The 21252-nt window shown below is 43.8% G+C and overlaps 1 protein-coding gene across 1 annotated transcript in view; it reads left to right on the forward strand.

Moving 5' to 3' along the window:
• CUBN (cubilin) overlaps positions 1-20778 on the forward strand; it is a 256759-nt gene extending 235981 nt beyond the window's left edge. The window contains exons 61-67 of the mRNA XM_008692037.2: positions 7254-7416; positions 7982-8187; positions 11086-11233; positions 12142-12323; positions 15522-15687; positions 17402-17637; positions 20308-20778. Coding sequence (XP_008690259.2) covers positions 7254-7416; positions 7982-8187; positions 11086-11233; positions 12142-12323; positions 15522-15687; positions 17402-17637; positions 20308-20415 — 1209 coding nt within the window. The 3' untranslated portion in view covers positions 20416-20778. The remainder of the gene's footprint in view (positions 1-7253; positions 7417-7981; positions 8188-11085; positions 11234-12141; positions 12324-15521; positions 15688-17401; positions 17638-20307) is intronic.
• Positions 20779-21252: the final 474 nt, after the last annotated feature.

Below are 21252 nucleotides of genomic sequence, written 5' to 3' on the forward strand. Positions count from 1 at the left end.
AAATCAGCATTGCAAGTGGGTAGTGAGCAGAGAGTCTGGAGGTGGGACCCCAGGAAGACGTTACTTTTAGAAAAGGAGAGTACAGAGATGGAGATGTCAAGCCTAGTGCAAGATGCACTTTTAAGTTTAAAAATTGTCTTCAATTTTAAAGAATTTTTCTTAAAAAAAGGAAGGAAGAGCCATAGATGGAATACGCATTGAGCACTTAATTATATACTGTCATAAGCTCCAAGCCCAGGAGAGCAGGAGAATGTCAGTACTGTTGGGAGGAGACCAGGCTTTGTAAGGTGGGGGTTCAGTTTGGAGGACAGCAGGGCAGGCAGGTGGGCAGAGGATGGATGGGGCTCCAGGGAGAAGAGAGCAGCATGAACAGAAAGCACTTCTGCAGTGAGAAGAATCACTGTTGTCTTTCAGGAAGGGAGCAGGGAGCTAGAAGCCAGGCTTCCGCTCCATTTGGGGAAAGGTCCGCAGCAAGGCAGCCAGAGAGGACAAAAGAGGCAGGATGAGAAACAGACGAGTCATGGAAAAAATATAAAAGCCAGGAATAGTGGAGGATCACAAAAGTCAAGGGAGAAGCGTCTCTCACCAAGGGTGGGTGGTCAGTATTATCAAATTATAAATTTAGAGGCCAAGAAAGGTGAAGGTGAAGGAAACACTCATCAGACTGAATGATAACCGTTTTTAACCGAAGTATTGATTGGCACAGCAGCCAGATCAGAGGGAGTCCTGAAAGATTGGACCTAACGAGGGATTTCGGCTCCGGTGGAATTCTTTTCTAAAATGATGCCAAATGGCCAGAGCAGCAGCAAAGCAGTTATTCAAGAAAGTGTGAGAGCGACCCTGGCTTTACAGGGGGGTCATACGCCCTAGAGGCAGGTCGTATGGACTCTAACCCAGCGTTGTCGCCAGACAAATTTCCTCACGCCCCGATTGTTTCTCACTGCATCTAATAAAAAACAAATGAAAAAAAATCCCATAATCGTACCTACTTTGGAAGGCTGTTTTGTGGAGACAGTTCACGTATGCCGCAGTGTGCAGCACTGGGCCTGAAATGCGATTTAAAAACAAATTCTTTTCCCCACCCCCCACCCTTGTGTAATGCCAGACGGGCAGGCTGGTTGGGGAATCACTTTTTCTTAAAACATTAAAAATAATTGATTTACAGAAGAATTACCATAAAAGTAAATTCATGCAGGATGTTTTGGGTGTGGTCCTGCTAGGGGGAAGGTTGATTGATATTCTCACCCTTTTCTGAGCGTGATTTGATACTGTTATTAAAGCAACTAGCAATTTTCTGAATTTCTTCAAGTCATTTGGGACAAAAATACCAATATCAAAAAGAAGAAGTTATTATCTAGCTTAAATATAAAATGCCTCCCCGCCCCCCATTTTTCAAGAAATTCTGTTCAGATCTACTCTTGTTTTCCTTCTTGGGAAAGCAGTTTCTCTATGCTGGCAACTTTTCCAGCTTTTACCAAACTGGCAGATCAAAGAACAGTCCTTGGAATGTGAAGCCTGGAGATATCTGTAGTAAAGCGATTCTCTGTGATAAATGGGACATTTGATTCCTCGTAGCGTGTTTCTTAGATATTATAATCAAATCACTTTTTAGAAAAGCTAATTTAATTCAGTTCTGTAGGTCGATAACCGGTGAAAAAATGGCAATTCCATTCATTCATGATTATATCTCCCTGTTTTTGAAAGGGTCGACTTGAAAAGTTATTACGATAACGGCAGTACAGCACGATTGTGTGTTTCGCTGAGCATTTCTGTTGAAATTAACATCACATCCATTCCATACAGAGTCACATGGCGTGATAATGTGCCAGGCACCCACAGCATAGCAACAGAGGGTTAAAGATAGGGTTCCCCAAGTTGCTGTCAGCAAAGCGGAGGAAGCCAACACGTAAGCATGTAAGTTATTGTACAACAAGACAAAAACAATAAATATGAACAAAGAACCAAAGTAGAGAAGAAGGTATAACTGAGTCATTTGGGGATTCAGGAAAGGCTTTCTCCATGGGTTGGCTGAGCTGGATTTCGTAGGAACCCAGAAGCCCACTACCTGTTGGGGGGCCCCTGGAGAGAAAGAGGAAAGGATGAACTTGCAGGGCTGTAGTGTATGCCCAGCTTCCTGACCCACCAGCCTGCCAGCCGTTAAGTCACTTGTCTCTTGTGGTGAGCAGTGAGAGAAATGGCAGAAAGGGCTCAGCGCTGTGGCTCTAACTGACATTCCTCTGCTGGGAAATATGGAACTAGTAGAAAGGAAATGGCTCCTTCCTAACATTTCCCAGCATCTTGCCAACCTAATCCGTGCCCATTTGAATAGCCAGTATCATATTTATGGTGCTTCCTTGACTATCTGAAGTAAAGGTCATCTGTGCTATAGCCTACCCATATACATAGTTTCAAAAACATAATATAATGTCCTAAATGCAATAAAAAGGAGGAATAAAAAGAGAGTATATGAAATAGTGCAGACTTAGATACATAAATGCTCTGTTACAACTGTATTATGCCACGTGATAAAGTAGTCAGATTCTTCTAAGTGGGATCATGGCAAATGCGAAAGTACAAATTTAAACTAATATGGATAGGCTGTGTTTGCAACTCAAATGCCAATAACCTCACCGTCTGCAATATGAACTTCCAAAATAATGGAAAAACTCAAAAAAATGGTTCTCAACAAAACAAAGTACAGTCTTCATTTCACTTACACTGTAATTGCATTCTTGGAAATTTGGTGCCTATTAAAACTATGCAAAATGTTTTTGTGTTCTATAGAGAACGCATTTAGGTTCTGGGATCCCACGGCAATGAGCAGTTTTATTACACAAATGTCTGGCCAGACCTTGAAAAGTTACATGGGACAGAATAAATCTTCACTTTGCAGATGGGCTCTGCGGTGGTTCTACACACTAAATGCCAGTCATAGCCCCAAATTATCGTGGTGACCCCAAAAACACGGCTCGCTTGCAAAACCCTCTCTGGGAGGTGACCCTGCCCCCACTGAGGACGTGTCTCTTAGACCAGTGGGCTTAACCATTCAGTCTGTGGGCAGTCAGTGTTAGGAAGAGATCTGCATTCTATCAAGGCATTGGGTTCCATGAGCTAGTCCCTACCATTCATTCGTTTGTTCATTCATTCGTTCAGTAAATATTTATTTGAGTACCTACTATATTCCAGACACTGCTCCAGGCACTGAAAAAGAACATTGAGATTAAATAAATACATAATAATAATAATAATAATAATAATAATAATAATATAAAACCTCCAGTATTTACAGAGCTGATTGTAATCACTGCTTCTTGTGGTCCTTCCTGAGACCACTGGGACCAATAGAACATTTTTCCCCATAAAGTTCTGAAATAGGTTGGAGTTCAACCCTAAATCTGAAAAACCACTCTCTATTCTCCTTTCATCTGAAATTATACCCAGGCATGTCCGGCAGACCTTAACTGCGTCTCCTCAACAAAGTCAAAGAACTCACGGAGATACTCTAAAAGGCAGTGTAGGCATGCTCCAAATAAGAATATAGAAATCCTGCTGGGGTCACATTCCCAGGAGATATTAAAAGATAAAGTCTTAAGGAAATTAATGTCTAAAAATGATGAAGTTATATTTGAAAAGAATTAAAGTCCAATATTGCCCTTATTGTCTTAATGCCCTTTTGCGTTAAAAGTTCATAGAAAGTAAAATCCCAACATGGCCTTCCCCACTTTCTCCTACAAATTAACAGCTGGATAAAGTGCAGGACCTGACAGTCATTGTCATCAGAGGCCATCTTCCCCCAGCTGACATGAGCAATTCCTTCAGGATCTTAAGTAGATTCTACTATGCTCCACTGTCAGAGGGTTCACAGCTGAGAAAACACAAAATCCTTCTTAGCGCTTATCTGCAAAACTTAGAACCTAATCCAAGCTCCAGGCCTAACGGAGTTATGCCGGGTGGCAGGTCCCTGCGGAATGCAATATATAGCCACGTGTGATTGTGCGGGTGTTAAGGGCATGGTCTTCAGGGCACCATCTGTATCCTAGTCCGCGTGATTCCCCATCCCCAGCATTGCACGGTGTGCCTTCTGTAGCACAACCTGCCGCTACTTTCCATCTTGGGGGTCTAGCATTATCAGGATGGGAGAGCAGGTGGAGAAATACCAGCCTTGGCTGTGCAGGAGCCTAGAAGCCGGTGTCAGTGGTCCACAGGCCACCAGCTGTCGAGTTCAGCTCAATTACAAGAAATGGTCCCATGGCGGTGAATGAACTGATGCGAACAGCAGCGGGAGGCCAGGCACTATGTAATTTCTGTTCATCGCATTTACCCGTTACCTATTCAGAACCCACATCACGTCCTAGAACTCCTACAGGAGAAGACGCAAAGTCTTTCTTGCCAGTTGTAAGGAACTTCACGGTCGTGTCCCGGGGTGCTTGCTCAGTCCCACCTGCATTCTCTCCCCTAATGCCAGGCACCCCAAGTGAGTTGTGGAGACTCTCATATGCCTCTTACACTCTACTGAGGCTGTCTATACCACATTCTTTGGGCTGGGATGCCCTTCTTCCTCTCTAGGTCTGGGAGGTCTCTACCTGCTTTTAAACGCCTCTTCAAATGCCTATCTGAGATCTTTCCTGACTCCATCATCTGGGTTCTCTTATTGCCTTGAAATCCTTCAATGTAGTACTCACTTCTAAAAATTTTATATATAATTGACACATAAATGTGTATGCATATTAGATGTATGGGTCTCTCTCACCAGTTAGTGTCAATGAGTGTCTTGAATGTATGGAAAGTGCCATATACATCCTTGTAGATACAGGACCTAGCACAGAGACAGAGAATAAAAATAAAAATGAACTAAATATAAATAAATAAAAATAAAAATGCTTGCTAGTATGAATCTGATGATACAGGTGGCAGCCATTATCATGTTTTAACTTGTTTACCAGAAAAGGGACATTACCTAAAACGTACACAGATCCGACGAGATTATCCAACTCTCCAGTCTCTTCCGGCTCTAAATTTACTACAATCCCGTGTAAGCAGGAGAGTCAGTGCCACCTAGTGGTAAATTGACTTTTCTGTTTATTTTGAAATGACTATTTTATATATTCCTAGCATTTTAGAATAATATCAGTGGTCATGGCTATTTCGAAGTTTATAACACACCGTAGTTCTGTTATAAATTCAATGTTTGGATCTATGCACACATCCTTGTTTTAGAAATACCGTGAAGATGACAGCAGGAGAAGTCTGTTTCCTGGCAATATGCTTGGAAGAAAATCAGGTGTCCACGATTTTGACAGGTGTCTGTTGAAGGTTCCTATAGCTGGGAGTTTTTCTGGGTGCTGGTGACACCACAAGGAATACTCAGTCTTCCCACCCAGGGGACTTACATTTTTATTGGGAGAGAGATGAGAAAAAATAAATCAGCCACAAATAAGATGCATTTTGATTGTAATAAGAAAGTAGATGTTGGGGGCCCGGCAACTTACCGTAGGGTCGGGCTCTCTGAGGAGGTGATGTTCGATCTGAGACCACATGACAAGGGGGAGTGGCCAGTTCAAGAGCTGGGGAGAGAGAAATGCTCCCCACCGGAGGAGCAGCCAGTGCGGGGGCTTGAGGAGACGGTCCTGGCCAGAGGAGGTATGGGAAGAAGGCAGTGGAGGGGTCTGGGAAGAGGCCCTAGGCCAGAGCAGGGCGGGGCTTACGGGCCAGCATACAGAGTTCGGGTGTCACTTCAGGTGCTGTGGAATCCACTGGGCAGGAGCGTGATTTAAGTTTGCAAACCTTTGGGCGTTAGTGCCGCAGAGATGACTGTGGCTGCTCTGTGGACACAGATCTCTTAGGAAGATGTTACGCTAACCAAGGTGAGGATGATGGTGATAGCAATGGGGAGAGCCCTCTGGGGAAGATTTTGAAGGTTGAGCGGGATAGATGTGGGGTCAGTGGGGAGGGAGAGAGGAATCGAGGATGACTGATGTCTTAGGCTCGAGCAAATTTTTGATATCAGGAGGCCTTGGGGAGAATAAGTTCCGGTGGGGTGGGCAGTGGGAGAGAGGGACCAAAGCACTACTCATTTATTAGACATGTACTGGGTGACTTTGTGTGCCGGACACTTCTAAAAACTGGGGACAAAGCAGTGCACAGATCGGACCAGCAGCCTGTGTTTCCATGGAATTAGTGTCGTCTTCAGAGCAGAAGACAATAATATAAGTAATAGATGGAGTATGTGCAGATGATGCATGCTCCCAAGAAAGAAGGAAGCAGGAAGGCAGAAAGGGAATTGGGAGAGAGTTCACATTTTAAGGAGGGTGGTCAGGGATGGCTTTAGCGGTTCAGTGATGTTTGAGTAAAGTCCTGAAGGAACGAAGAAGAGTGAACGATATGGATGTGTAGGAGAGGAATGTTCCAGCAGAGCCAACCACAAACACAACAGCTGGGAAGCAGAGTGAGCCTGGTTTGCTCCAGGAGCAGAGAGAACAATGGGGGGACAGTAAGGTATCAGATGGGGAAAGCCAGGGGTGGCATGGAGAGCAGATGCTCTCAGGCCTTGAAGGCCACTGTAATGGCTTTAGTTTTTCTATTGAGCGGCTGGGAAGCAGTGACCTGGTCTGACTTAATTTTAACTGTATCCTATGACTCACCTGTTGAGGAGAGGCTAAAGAGGGGCAAGAGTGGAATCAGGGAGGGGCGCCTGGGTGGCGCAGTCCTTAAGCGTCTGCCTTCGGCTCAGGGCGTGATCCCAGCATTCTGGGATCGAGCCCCACATCAGGCTCCTCCACTAGGAGCCTGCTTCTTCCTCTCCCACTCCCCCTGCTTGTGTTCCCTCTCTCGCCAGCTGTCTCTGTCAAATAAATAAATAAAATCTTAAAAAAAAAAAGAGTGGAATCAGGGAGCTCCATAGGGAGTCCGCGGTGCGAACCCAGGCACAAGATCTCAGGGGCTTGACCTGTGTGGCAGTGAGGGCCATGCAGGCCGAGGACAGTGCATCTGCTGGCTCTAATGACACAGTTATTTTAAATCAGATATGACTTCTGTAGTGGAAAGGATTTCTAGGCATCATACCAGGTTTTTTCTGAAAATCATTATAATAGCATCGATTCAATAGCAGCTGTTCCTAGGTTAAAACTTGCTCTAACAACATCAGTGTAAGTTTCCCCATCATGACCTGTTGTGACTCCACACGTCCATTTCAGTGTAAAATATGCAACTTCCTTATGAGTAATGGAAAACGAATGAACTATGTTTCTTTCCAGTTATACGACGGGGATAGTGAAAACGCCAACTTGGCTGGAACATTTTGCGGTTCCACTGTACCTGCTCCCTTTATCTCTTCTGGTAACTTCCTGACGGTTCAGTTTGTCAGTGACGTAACCTTAGAAAGGGAAGGATTTAATGCTACGTATACCATTGTGGACAGTGAGTAAATGGAGACATTTTTATGTTTTATGAAATGTGTATTTATGCACTAAAAATAATGCCTTGCTTCTATCTACACTCAATGTTAATTACTAAACTCAATGTTAATTACTGAACTCAGTGTTAATCCCTATGTAAGCTCAGTGTCAGTTACTAAATACCATGTTAACTACTCTGTTTCATCAGTGATACAAATTTGGTAGGATTCTATTTTTTTTAAGATCTTATTGATTTACTTAAGAGGGGGGGCATGAGCAGGTGTCGGGGGAGAGCGGCAGAGGGTAGAGGGAGAATCTGACTCCCTGCTGAGCAGGGAGCCCGCCGAGGGGCTCAGTCCCAGGAACCTGAGATCATGACCTGAGCCGAAGGCAGCCGCTTAACTGACTGAGCCACCCAGACGCCCCTAAATTGCTATGATTCATAGTGAAGAATACCCTACCTTCTTTATTGAATGATGTCACTACAGTTCTTTGGACTGAAAGGGTAGGGAAGGCTGCATTTTAAATATTGTGTATATGTGGAAACATGAATAAAATTTGTCCAACAAGCTGTTCTCTTTTTCCAGTGCCTTGTGGTGGGACATATAATGCCACCTGGACCCCACAGAGTATTTCCTCACCCAATTCGTCAAACCCAGAAATCCCATTTTCCGCGTGTACTTGGGTCCTGGAAGCTCCTCCACGCCAGCAGGTCAGGATAACGGTGTGGGCCCTGCAGCTGCACTCCCAAGACTGCACCCAGAATTACTTGGAATTTCAGGACTCGCCTGAGGTAACAATCAGAGGACGCAGGGCAGTCCCATCTAATGACCTTTGTTCACCAGTATTTGCAGAACACTTGAAATAATGAGGGCATAATGAAACAAATTCTCAAACTTGCCTCCAGCTTAACATACAAAACATACACATACATATACAGCCATATCCCAAACCCTCTATTTCGGCATTGAGAAACTTGCACTTGGTCTTGTAGGTGGGGAGCTCTCACACTTCCTTGGGCACAAGAAACATCTGGGTATCTAGATAAAAGTGCATACACCAGGGCCCCACCCTCCGATACTGATTTCCCCACATAGCACATATTAATCTAAATTTTTGATGAACAACTTCACTGTTCTGCCCCTGGTGCTCCAAGGACCATGCTCAGGGAAACACTTCTGCAGCGGGGGGGATCTGTGGATAGGATGCACTGAAGCGGTCAGTGTGGAACACAGGGAAAGCAGTTACGAGGCCATTTGGCACCAGTCCAATGGGACTATATTCATAGTCATATAAGAGAGAAAAAAAGAAAAAGCAGTTTTGGTTTTAAAAAGAGAGAGAGAGAATGGCCCATGGGCTAAGACGTTGAGGAGACAGTTGGATGTAGATGTGTGATATTAACAGAAGGCCCGAAGAGTGGGGTGTCATCATTACATGGGTCAATAGCTGAAATAATGGGAGTCATGAGATGATCCACAGAGCCCGTGTAGAGTGTGGAGTCATGACTGGGGATGGATCCCTGGGAAAACCCCCCAGGAATCCCTGAATTGTCTTTCAGCAGTTCGAGGAGCCGCTAATCTGCCCCGGGTCATTCCCAGGGTGTCATATTCAACCCCCCACAGGCTGGCAATAGCGGAGGATCCAGTTTATCCCTTCCCGAGTTTTTGGGGTCCTCCTTATTATAAACCCAGAGTCCCCTGGTTTACGCATGGATCTTGGTGGTGGTAGAAAAATCCAGTTTGGCTGACTCCAATTGGAGAGGTCTGAGAAGAGCTGGCGGCTGAGCAGACACTGTATTTATTGAATTTTGGAAAGCCCAGGCACTGAGACATAGCCCAGGCCCCCACTGTGGCCAAGGTGCAAGGTGATAACCATTCCGTTGGCAGTGGTTTTCAGAATGAGATTCCTGTTCCCTGGTGGTGCCCTTCCTGCAAGGGCTTAGAGCCAAGTGGAACAAAGCCCTTTGGTTAAAGCTCTTTCAATTTCCCATTGCTTCCCGAAGCTGAGATGATGAGGATTGGGGCAGACTCCCATCTGGGGAGGGAAATGCTACTTGCAAGGCACAAGGCAGCTCTGGGTTATAACAGCAGCTGGATGGGCCTCAAAGAAGACCCAGTATTTGTCATGAATGAATAATGTCCTTTGGCTGAGTGAATAAAGGAAAGAACAAAGGGTTTCAGCGAGGGTAGTTTGGGAGGAAAGATAGGGAATTTACTGATAACCAGGAGAAACTGGAACTCTCCAGGTGTCCGAGAGTAGGAGGGGGAGATCGAGTTGGAAGTTCATGCCACGATCATGCGATGATGGTGAATGGCAGGCCTGGGCAACCACGGAGAGTGGAGGGGAAAGTCACTGGTAGTAAGGAACGCAGATTGGGGTGTTCAGTGGGTCATCTGTAAAAACACTGAAACCTCCGAGGTTTGAGAAAGGAAGCGGGGTGCAGGGGACGACGATGAGCTGAGACACCAGTCTTTAATGAAGGAAAGTCACCAGAGGGAAAGTGAGAATGGTGAGAAGGGTCAGAGGAATCTTAGGCCAGATGTAGAGACCCTCAGAGGAGAACTGGCTTTGATGCAAGGCTAGGTACTGCAGGGAGCCACCTGGAGAACCCCACACACACACCCCAGCCCCCACCGCTATTCCTACTCAAGGAATTATGGACTATGGGAAAAGAGTGGCCTCTACCAGGAGGCTACAGGAGACCCAAGCTTCACTCAAGGCCACAAAGTAGAAAGGCTATGGATGTATGCAGTGGTGGTTAACAGTGCAGTCAAAGTTCAGAGGGGGCCAAAGGCAAGGTTAGGAAAGGACCAGCAGCAGGAGACATCAGCACCAGGAGCTTGTAAACATGAGTGGGAAACAGGCTGGTCAGTAGGCGCCCAAGAGTGTGAGGCAGCAAATGTCTTACCTTTGGTGCCAGTGGTTTCAATACAAGGATGGGAAGGCACTGGGCCTCATTACCCTACTATCTTGAGAGGTGGATGGTTGCCCAGGTTTTACGAAGGGGAAACAGGGAACTCATTGCAGCGAGGGGCTGCCTTGGGGGATTCCCAGTGTTGCCAAAGTCCGGTTAGAAGAGCTCAGGGGTGGGGAGAGCTGGGAGCAGTGCTGGGTTAGGCTTCTGGAGTTCAGGATGATGGGGAGACCCAGTGGAACTGTATTGAGCTCGGTCAGCCTGGATCTGTGCTCAGACCAACTGCACAGGCCTTTGGCTGTGAAGCTGCATGAGGGGGAAAAAGTCTTGTCTGCACACAGTGTCTGTCTCCTGGTTTCAGCAGAAACTTGGCCTCTCCCTCCTGCCCCTTGGGGAGTGTGAGACATTTGTGGATTCCAAGCCCTGGTTACCGAGGGCTTCAAACACTGTAACCAGTTTCAATGGCTGAATTTTTTTTTTTTTTAAAGATTCTATTTGTTTATTTGAGAGGAGAGAGAGAGAGAGCATGAGTGGGGGGAGGTACATCAGAGGGCGAAGTAGACTCCTCGCTGAGCAGGGAGCCCGATGTGGGGCTCGATCCCAGGACCCTGGGTTCATGAACAGAGCGGAAGGCAGACACTTAACCGACTGAGCCGCTCAGGCGCCCCTCCATGGCTGAGTATTTAAGCCATACTTTTATTTGCAGTTTAGTTTCCATTACAGCCTATTCTCTTTTGAAACCAACTCTAGTGTGATGTGGCCTCCATTTCATTTCAGAGTCACGCAAATCCGGGACTTACAGTCTGTGGAAGAAACGCTTCGATGGCACCAACGTTCTATTCTTCTGGGAGCACAGCAATTGTCACCTTCAAATCTGAAGTTCTCAGCGGAAACTCGAGAGTGGGTTTTACCTATCAGATTGCAGGTGAGCCCTGAAACCACCACTGTCATCATTCCTGCTAGAATCCGCTGCTGGGGGTAAATTTGGGCCTGTTCACATAAACCACACCCGCAGCGAGGTAAGAATTTTGACTAGACGCCGGGCCCACTTGAGCAAATTACTAAAGCTGGCTTCTGAAGAGGTAAAGTGAATGATCCTAATTAAAATGTTTAGAATGCCAGCATATTCTTCAAAGTTCATGGAGTTAATTTAAGTATATCCCGATGTTTTATTAGTTACCCACTTGACTGCATAGGGACCTCACTGTACCTTAGGAAGTTATTCTGTAAATACCAAGAAGTCCTGAAAGGGTTATTTGATTATGATCACAGCTAAGAAGTTTCTTGCCAGAGAACATCATTTGATGTTCATTTCCAGCTTGATGTAAACCAAAGCTGCCTCTGATTAAAAGAAACAGAAATAGTTGGGGTGGTTTTACCCATTTTTACCCAAAATGATGAAGAACAGCAATTTACCAATTCTATCGGAACAGGTGACTCCTCCGCGGGTGTAAATGGAAATCCTCAGACAAAAGTCTGTCTCGGATGCAGAGCCTCTGTGCCTGCAGAAGTCTAGATGTCAGCCCACTCTACTTCAGTGTGATCAGAACAGTGCAGAGAATGCTAGACCGTTCCTCTTCAAAGGGAAGGCTCACATTTCATATTTCCCGTGGGGCTGTTTTATGTTAAGGAGACGCTGCGTCGCATTTGCTCTCCGCGCCGTACCTTGGTTCCTCTGACCTCACTTATCTCAAAGGGAAGTGGACGGGCTGGCTTAGCTTTTTTCTGAAGTTTGTTCAAATTTAATCATCTTTTTGAATTCTTTCTGTCAGGTTGAAAGAGCATGAAATATTGGGATGCATACATTAATAGTGAATTTTTTTTTCCTCTAAGGTTGCAACAGAGAATATAACAAGGCTTTCGGCAGTCTGAAGAGCCCTGGATGGCCAGATAATTATGACAATAACTTGGATTGCACTGTTATTCTCACAGCTCCACAAAACCATACCATTTCACTCTTTTTTCATTCATTTGGCATCGAGGACTCAAGAGAATGCACACACGATTTCTTGGAGGTAACATATGTTTGGGTATCATATAAATGAGCTATTTAATGGGTGCGTGGGTGGCTCAGTCAGTTAAGCATCTGCCTTCGGCTCAGGTCATGATCCTGGGGTCCTGGGATTGAGCCCCGGCATTGGACTCCCTGCTGCGTGGGGAGTGTGCTTCTCCCTCTCCCTCTGCCTCTTCCCCTGGCTTGTGCTCTCTCTCGCTTACCCTCTCTCTCTCGAATAAATAAAATCTTTAAAAAAATAAATGAACTATTCATGAATATTTATTCATTAATATTCATGAATAGTTCATTTATTTTTTTAAAGATTTTATTTATTTATTTATTTGACAGAGAGAGAGGGGGAGAACACAAGCAAGGGGAGCAGCAGGCAGAGAGAGAGGGAGAAGCAGGCTCCCTGCTGAGCAAGGAGCCCAATACGGGACTCCATTCTAGGACCCTGAGATCATGACCTGGGCCGAAGGCAGACACTTAACCGACTAAGCCACCCAGGTGCCCCAATAAATGAACTATTTAAAAGATGGATCACTGAAGATTTTTCACCTCTGTCTCTGCTACTTCTAATCATGGATCCCTTACTTGTTCTTAATTTGTTCATTGCTCTTTTGTGCCATAAATATTTACCAAGCATTTTCTAGGTCCCGGCACTGGAATGCAATAGGGAACAAGACAGAGTCAGGGCCCCAGGAGGCTCACAGTCCATGGGAAAGGCAGGAAATAATTCGCACACAACAGAGTGAGCATGGTTAGGAGCACCTAATTTAGTTTGGGGACAGAGAAGTTTCCCGAAGCAGGGAATGTGTGGTTTCAGAGAGAACCATCCAGTGTGTGGAAGAAGCAGAGCCAACTCTGAGAGCGCTTGCACCTCTGTGAGCCCCCAGTCCCACCACAAGAGCGCCGTCTGCGTCCTTTCTGCTCCGCACCACCTACACTGTATAAGCGAGAACTGTGACACTGTCGCTCACAGGAGGATGTTCTGAATGGGCCCATAACTGAGGCAGACGCCGTGTGGAGCTCAGTGCCTATATTTTCCCATGAGAACCCCAGAGCTCACTAGGGTGTCCTTTGCAAACTCTTTTGGAAATGTATTCATTCTTAGGCAGTAAACTGCAGTGTCACCGAGGACTTGTATAGCCAAAGATACTGAATTCCTCCGTGGATGGACTTTGAATGTAAACCTCGCCGGAAGCACTCTAAATGGGCTTTGTCTCACGTACACAAGAGTCTTCAGTACGGTTTCCAGATGGTTTCCTCTACATCTGTTCTGGAGTCTTATTATCCTGGAAAGCTCTCCCCTACAGAATTAGTCTAAATCTTTTGTTAACGAATATCCTTAATCCATAGCGTAACGACTACTTCAAGGAAGCATGGGCCTTTTATCATGGCAGATACTTGTCATGGTAGGAAGTGGGGAGTGATGGATATAGCAGGGAGGAAAGGAGGAGAGGAAGACAGTATTGTTTGTGTCCATCAGGGCATTGAACTCAGATCTTTGTGCCTCACCACTTACGTAAAGTGTAAAATAGAATCAGAGGAGGGAATACAGAGAAAGGCCAGAATAATCCCGTTCGTTGAGAGTCACAGCGCAGCTAACCTTGGTTCAAGCCTGGGTTGACCAGTAGTGACTGGAGTTAACACGTGCCGTTTTCCTCCGGATGCTGGGACGCACAGGCTAGCTCTCCAGCATTGGAGGTGGGAACTCCTCCTCCCAGCTGCCCTTCCTGTTCCACAGAAGTTTGTTTGAAACTTCCTGTCCAATCAGCAAAGACAGGAAACCACAAGTCGGGCCGGTAAAGTGCAGCCGCATCTGGTTTTTGGTGGGAAGACTGGCGTGGTTTATTGGCAGCCATATGTGCAAAACTCACCATTCCATTCATGTTAACTGTGCCAGGAACAGACATTTCTTGGTGAGGATTGTCACCATATTACTACCACACAAAAGCCAAGCTCTGGATCACATTCAGAATCTGCATTGTTTTTAGTGCCTTCACCTCCCTTTTCAGGGTCCTCTAATGGCGCAGAGATGTTTATTGCTCTCATTGTCCCATTCCTCCTGTGCAGAGAAAAATGGAGAGGATGCTAGTTGGAAATGATACGCCCTCAGATACTTCTCTCAGAGCAGAGCTTTCTAAAACAGGACCCAGAGGAAAGAGACCCAAAGTTAAGATAGAGTGGTAGCACGTCTCGCCCTCCAGCATTCCCGAATACGGCGGCTGTCTCTGTCTGCGGGTGGTTCACTGGCGACTCCGTCCACTGCAAGGCCACTTAGAAGAATAATCCAAAAAGCACCAGAAAGGCACTACTGTCTCCCACTGCTACTCCATCAACCTAAAAACAATCTCGCTCTAGGTCAACACCATCCAGTAAGACTAGCCATGGTGCCTCTGAAGACTTAAGATAACCAGCAAGTAACCGAACGTTAAACAGTGAAATTATAAAGGCAATGGAGGAACTTCCAAGTATTGAATACAAGTGACAATAAAATCACCGTTCATACATGTCGAGCTGGTTCCAGCTCTACGTTGCCTGGATAACATTTCTTCAATACTCCTCAACAGTCCTCCTCGGAGTAGGATGGCTGAGAATATGCAGAAGGAGCTCTGAGGACAGAAGGTGGTGGAGTTCACTGCGCTGACTCATTTCCTGTTTTTATGTGTGTCTACTCTAAGCAGTGAATTTAAAAAAAAAAATCTATTCAGCTTCAGACTGTGTTTTTAAAATTACCTAACAGTCCAATTTTATAGATTTATTGAGTCGTGTCCCTTTCCCATCCCGAAATTCCTTTGGTTTTGAACTTTATTATACTTTGTACGTTGCTTTTTTTTTTCATAACCCCTTCATAGCCAAGCAGTTTTCAAAGGAAAAAAACACACACACAGTCTAATGAATAAAGCATAATAGAAGTGACTGGAAGCGGAGGAGGCAATATCCCCCTCTAATCTTTTTGAAATTCACAGATATTTCTGAATTCAAATGCAAATGGTTTTTGATCTACAAATTGGATGTTTCTCTCCTTTGCAAGAGAACATGACTTCTGGGTGTATTTTCAGAAAACCCTTCATTCTTAAGTACATGAAAAGACAAAGCTTTTCCAACAGAGGTTGTCATTCGAATTGTCTCATGTGTCAATGGGTAGCAATGAAAAATCAGAGAAGAAAGAATACTGTGGTTAGGTGTAGTAATTAATGGCTCCCTTTTCCAGGTAAGAAATGGAAGTGATAGCAGTTCACCGTTACTTGGCACGTACTGTGGATCTCTGCTGCCAAATCCCATCTTCTCTCAAAACAACCAGCTACACCTACGGTTTCAGAGCGACAGTGCAACTTCCAGCCATGGATATGAAATTCTCTGGACCTCATCACCCTCTGGTAAGACACTTGCACTTTGTAAGGGAAATTGATGTAGGCAAGAAAAACAAAGGGGATCTAATGAGAAAAGATAATTTAAAGTGACCATACTGGGACGCCTGGGCGGCTCAGTCAGTTAAGCGTCTGCCTTTGGCTCAGGATATGATCTCAGGGTCCTGGGATTGAGCCCTGCAAGGGACTCCTTGCCCAGCGGGGAGCCTGCTTCTCCCTCTGCCTGCAGTTCTCCCTTCCTGTGCTCTCTCTCTGACAAAGAAATAATTTTTTTAAAAAAGTGACCATACCTTCTTAGTCATCTGTATACTTGATTTTTTTCCGATAGGGATTTTTTTTTAACAATGAGAGTACAGATATCCTTTATAAAATTCTACTCTCACTCATTATTTCTACATATTGCATATATCTATATGTATCTATATACACAGGTAGATAAATGTATTAGTAATATGTAGAAATATAATATATATACATATAAATATATGTATACATATAAAGCGTAGATACAGATTTTAAAACTCCTTTATAATTTTTGATTTTGTCATATTTTTAACTTTTGGTTTGATCATCAAGGTAGTTCTCTGAGAATTCAGAAAAAAAACCACATGTGTACCAAAAGCCAAGTTACTAACACATACTTGGGTATAAATAAGCAGCTTCTCCCCTTGCAGCACCTGTCATTTCTCGGCAATCTTGGAGGTTAATTGCTTTTTTCAGTGCAGTAAGTAACTTCCTGCATGTTTGGTTGGTAGTTTATCAAATAACTGAAGGAAATTAAGTCATGTCAATATATTTAACTCAAGAGAAGAGGAATATCTTTATGAGATGTCCCGGTTAGGTAGTTAGAAATATCTAAAAACTTTCCAAATAAGAATGATAACAATGACTTATTTTCAGTAGACTGAGGGACAAGAAATAATTTAAATCTTGGCAGCTAAAGATGCTTGCAGATGCTCTCCAGTGCCCTAATTTTACAGAGGAGGAAATAAAACATGAGGTTAATGAGTTTTCCAGAATGCACCGCTAGATTGTGGTAGAAGCAGGACTATACCTCCAGGGGTCAGACACCCAGCTCCGCGTCTTTTAATCCTACGGTGCGGTTTCCTCCTGTGCAGCAGAGTATCTGGGTCCCCAGGTATCCGGTCTGAGTCACGACAGCATTCATACACAAATTAACACCAATACTCACCGAGTTCTGGCTCTGAGCATGTCAGTTTTAGTACTGTTATAAGCTCGGGAAAGTCACTTATACAATAAAATAATTTTTGTCAAAACCTACAATGACACTCTTTGGGTTCAGCCCTGGAATTTCACTTCTAATTTTACTTCACTCCCATCGTCATCAACTGAGGGCATATGGAGAGCCCTACACTGTCCAAAGAATACAACGGTTTAATTATTATCTCCTATAGCTACTTTATCAGGTTCTTTGTTTTCCCACTGTGTTCTCAACTCACTGTTTTCAAAGAAAGGTCCTGGAAGAAATGGTCCCAAGGTCATGAGATACAGGGACAGAAGATATGGTGGAGGGAGTGGGAGGAGGTGGTGGTGAGGGCGTGGGAGGCATGTGGCCCACAAGAGGAGCAGGAAAGGGGTTTCTGCCTCCTCTATTCTTGCCGAGGGTCTCAGCATTTTGAGAAAATAGCCACCATCTTACCGTCTCACGAGGGGATGGTTTCCAGTTTGTTCAATCAAACGTCCTGCGCTGGTTTCCTTGCAGGCTGTGGTGGAACTCTTTATGGAGACAGCGGCTCCTTCACCAGCCCCGGCTATCCAGGCACTTACCCAAACAACACTCACTGCGAATGGGCCATCATCGCTCCCGCTGGAAGACCTGTCACGGTCAGCTTTTACTTTATCAGCATTGATGATCCTGGAGACTGTGTCCAGAACTACCTTATCCTCTACAATGGACCAGATGCCAATTCTCCGTCCTCTGGACCATATTGTGGGGCAGTGAGTAAAACAAACATTTAAAAATTTCCATTCATTATTTTTAAGTAATAACAGTATACATTTTTAAAGGCAGACCCATGCAAAGTACGGGGCACAAGCCTTTTACAGATTTCAGCAGCTTCCAGATTTTCCTTTCCATTTGGGGAGCACGAGTGCCACCTAGTGGGATTTGCGTGAAATTAATAATAGTAGTTCCCAGACTCCACCCCATCAGATTGGCTTGTGCAGGTGTTTCACGGGGCAGACTTCCAGTGCCCGTTCACACCTGCTGACTCAGAATTTCTGGGACAGGAGCCGCTGTACGTTGTCTTTTAAAAGCTCCGTATGTGATTTCAATGAGCTGCCCAGGGTTGAATACCCATATCGTGGTCTCCATGACGGCAACTATGGACAATTTGGACACCTGGTTCCATTTCATCTACTTCTTGTTGAAAATTGCAGGATTTTTTTGAAGAAATAAAACGGGAGATTTAAGATGGATCTGGTGACTAGTAGTTTGTTTTCACAAAGTGCTGATGTCATAGATCCCTAAACATCAAGTGAGGATTCTGACAGTGACTCAGTATTGCTTGCATCTGCCTTCACCATCCTCTCATTTTGTATGAAAGGAGATGCAGGGCTTTCCAGGAAGGGAAATGTGACCACTGCTGAGAGCACATCTGTTTCCTACTGTTCTGCTCTTTACTTAGCTAGGCTTTCTAATTAACTGGACAGGGGATTACAACAGCTAGATGTCTAAAGAGTTGTTTGGTTTTTTAAAATTGAGATAAAATTGACATATAATATATTAGTTCCAGGTGTATAACATAAATTTGAGGGTTTTTTTGTGATGAGAACTTTTAAGATCTACTCCCTCAGAAACTTTCAAATTTACGCTGAAGTGTTACTGTCTACAGTCTCCATGCTATACAGTACATCCCTAGGGCTTAGTTCTAACTGGGAGTCTGTACCTTTTGACAGACACCCTTCATCCATTTCACCCACTCCCACCTCCTGCCCCTAAGGGACTCCAATCAGTTCTCTGTATCTAAGAGTTTTGTTTTGTTTTGTTAGATTCCACAAATAAGTGAGATCATATAGTATTTATCTTTCTTTCTCTCACTTATTTCACCTAGCATAATGACTTCAAGGATCTTCCATGTTGACACAGCCAGCAGGATTTCCTTCCTGATGGCTGGATAATACCCCTTTACTATTATATTACCATATATACATATAGATACCATGTATTTATCCATTTGTCCATAGGTGGACACAAATTGCTTCTGCATCTTGGCTATCATAAATAATGCTGCAGTGAACATACGGGTGCAGATATCTTTTCAAGATGGTGTTTTTATTTTCTTTGGATAAATTCCCAGTAGTAGAATTTCTGGTATATGGTTGTCCTGTTTTTAATTTTTTGAGGAACCTCCGTATTATTCTCCACAGTGGCCGCAGCAATTTACATTCCCACCAACAGTGCATGAAGATTCCCCTTTTCTCCACATCCTCAGCAACACTTGTTATTTCTTGTATTTTTTATAATAGCCATTCTAACAGGTATGAAAGGATATCTCATTGTGGTTTTGATTTGCATTCTCTGATGATTAGTAACGTTGAACATCTTTTCATGTGCTTGCTGGCCATCTGTTTGTCTTCTTTGGAAAAACGTCCAGTCAGGTCCTTTGCCCATTTTTTAATAGGACTGTTTGTTTTTGTTATTGAGTTGTGTGAGTTCTTTATATATTTTCAATGTTAACACCTTCTCAGACACACAATTTGCAAATATTTTCTCCCACTCAGTAGGTTGCCTTTTCATTTTGTTGATGGCTTCCTTTGCTGTCCAGGAGCTTTTTAGTGTGATGTCGTTCCTCTTGTTTATATTTGCTTTTGTTGCCTTTGCTTTGGTATCGAGTCCAAAAAATCATTGACAAAACTGACATCAAGGAGCTTACTGCCCATGTGTTCTTCTAGGAGTTTCATGGTCTCAGGTCTTTAGCTCATTTTGAGTTGACTTCTGTGTGATGTAGTTTCATTCCTTTGTATGTGGATATCCATTTTCACAGTGCCATTTATTACAGACAGAAAGGATACAAAAATAAATCCTAAATAGAAACTACAGATGCTAATAGGGGAAAGTTGTAGACTTTACTGATATGGTTGTTTCAGTTGCAAAAAATAAGTATGTGTTTCCATCAGAAAAATTAAGATTTCGGTAAGAAGTTGAATTGGAAATTCAATTTTTAATGATAATTTCATTGAAGTAAAATATTCACAAACCACAAACCAATATTCATTGAAGTATAATATTCACAACCAATTCAATTTTAAATGATAAATTCATTGAGGTATAATATTCACAAACAATTCATTTTCTTACAATGTACATTCAGTAGTTTTTAGTAGATTAATCAATTCTAGGATATTTCATTACCCCAAAGAGAAACTCTGTATCCACTAGCAGTGAATCCCCATTTCCCCTCAGTCCTCCTCCCCACCAGCAATATTCTTTTGTAAGGCATCTATATTAATTCTTAGCAAGATTCCTTCTAGAAAAATGTGTAAGTTTACTGTAAATTCTATAAAGTTTCTTCGTGTAGTACTTTCTTACTAGGCTAACGTTTCCAGCAAAATGTTCAAATTTGTGAAAAATATAATTTGTTACTTTCTTTTATTTTTCAATCTTAGGACACCAACATAGCTCCCTTTATGGCCTCTTCGCATCGGGTCTTCATAAAATTTCACGCAGAGTATGCGGTACGTCCGTCAGCGTTCCGATTAACTTGGGACAGCTAACTGCGTCATGCGGTGTGTTGGCGTGACTGCAGGGCCCATCAGACGTGACATTGGACACAAGCCTGCCATCCTCATACAGCGTTTTGCCTGGCCCACTGGGAATAACCTGAACTTTTTTTCACCAAAGTATGTGTGAAATCAATGTCTGTGCATTTTTAAAAAAGTATCGAATGTGGCTTCTTTAGTCTTGGCTGTGCATGTCATCCTTACTTCTAACACTTTGAGCTCAACATTTTTAAAAATTCCTTAAAGAGTTGGAAATAATGATGGCATATGTGACTTCAGTTGTCAAAAGTTAATGATAAAACAGTATGCTTTTCCCTGGGAATGTCACATGGGGGTAATAAACATTCTTGAACGGTACGCAATGATGCCGCATTAATTTGTAACTCATCTAAAAGTTTAGTCTTCCACTAGCAGGCCCATGTAAGTTTTCCAGCTGAGTTTTTACACTTGGACGAACTACGCGAATCCTTCAGAATATGAACTCCATCCAGAGCCACGCTGCCTGAATTTGCATTCTGGCCCTCCTCGTTCAGTGCTGGCTTAACTTCTCTGCACTTTCTTTTCCGGCAGTCCCACCACTGTCTATTCCTAGTTTCATAACACAGTCTGTAGAGTCACAAAAGCTTAGTCATGCTTCTATAAACTTTTCCGTGGCCTTTAACAAAGCAAGAGCGCCTATATTAAATATGCAAAGTTAAGTCTTAGTAACAACATGGGGCCAAGTGAGTGAAAGGTATGGAATGTGTTACTTCATCTTACTCAAATACTCACGTGCCAGAAAAATTATTTCTGCACAGAGTACAGAGCCACATAAATAAAATGTTCCCACTT

This window comes from Ursus maritimus, unplaced genomic scaffold, assembly GCF_017311325.1.
Source record: "Ursus maritimus isolate PB19 unplaced genomic scaffold, ASM1731132v1 scaffold_31, whole genome shotgun sequence".
Taxonomy (NCBI): domain Eukaryota; kingdom Metazoa; phylum Chordata; class Mammalia; order Carnivora; family Ursidae; genus Ursus; species Ursus maritimus.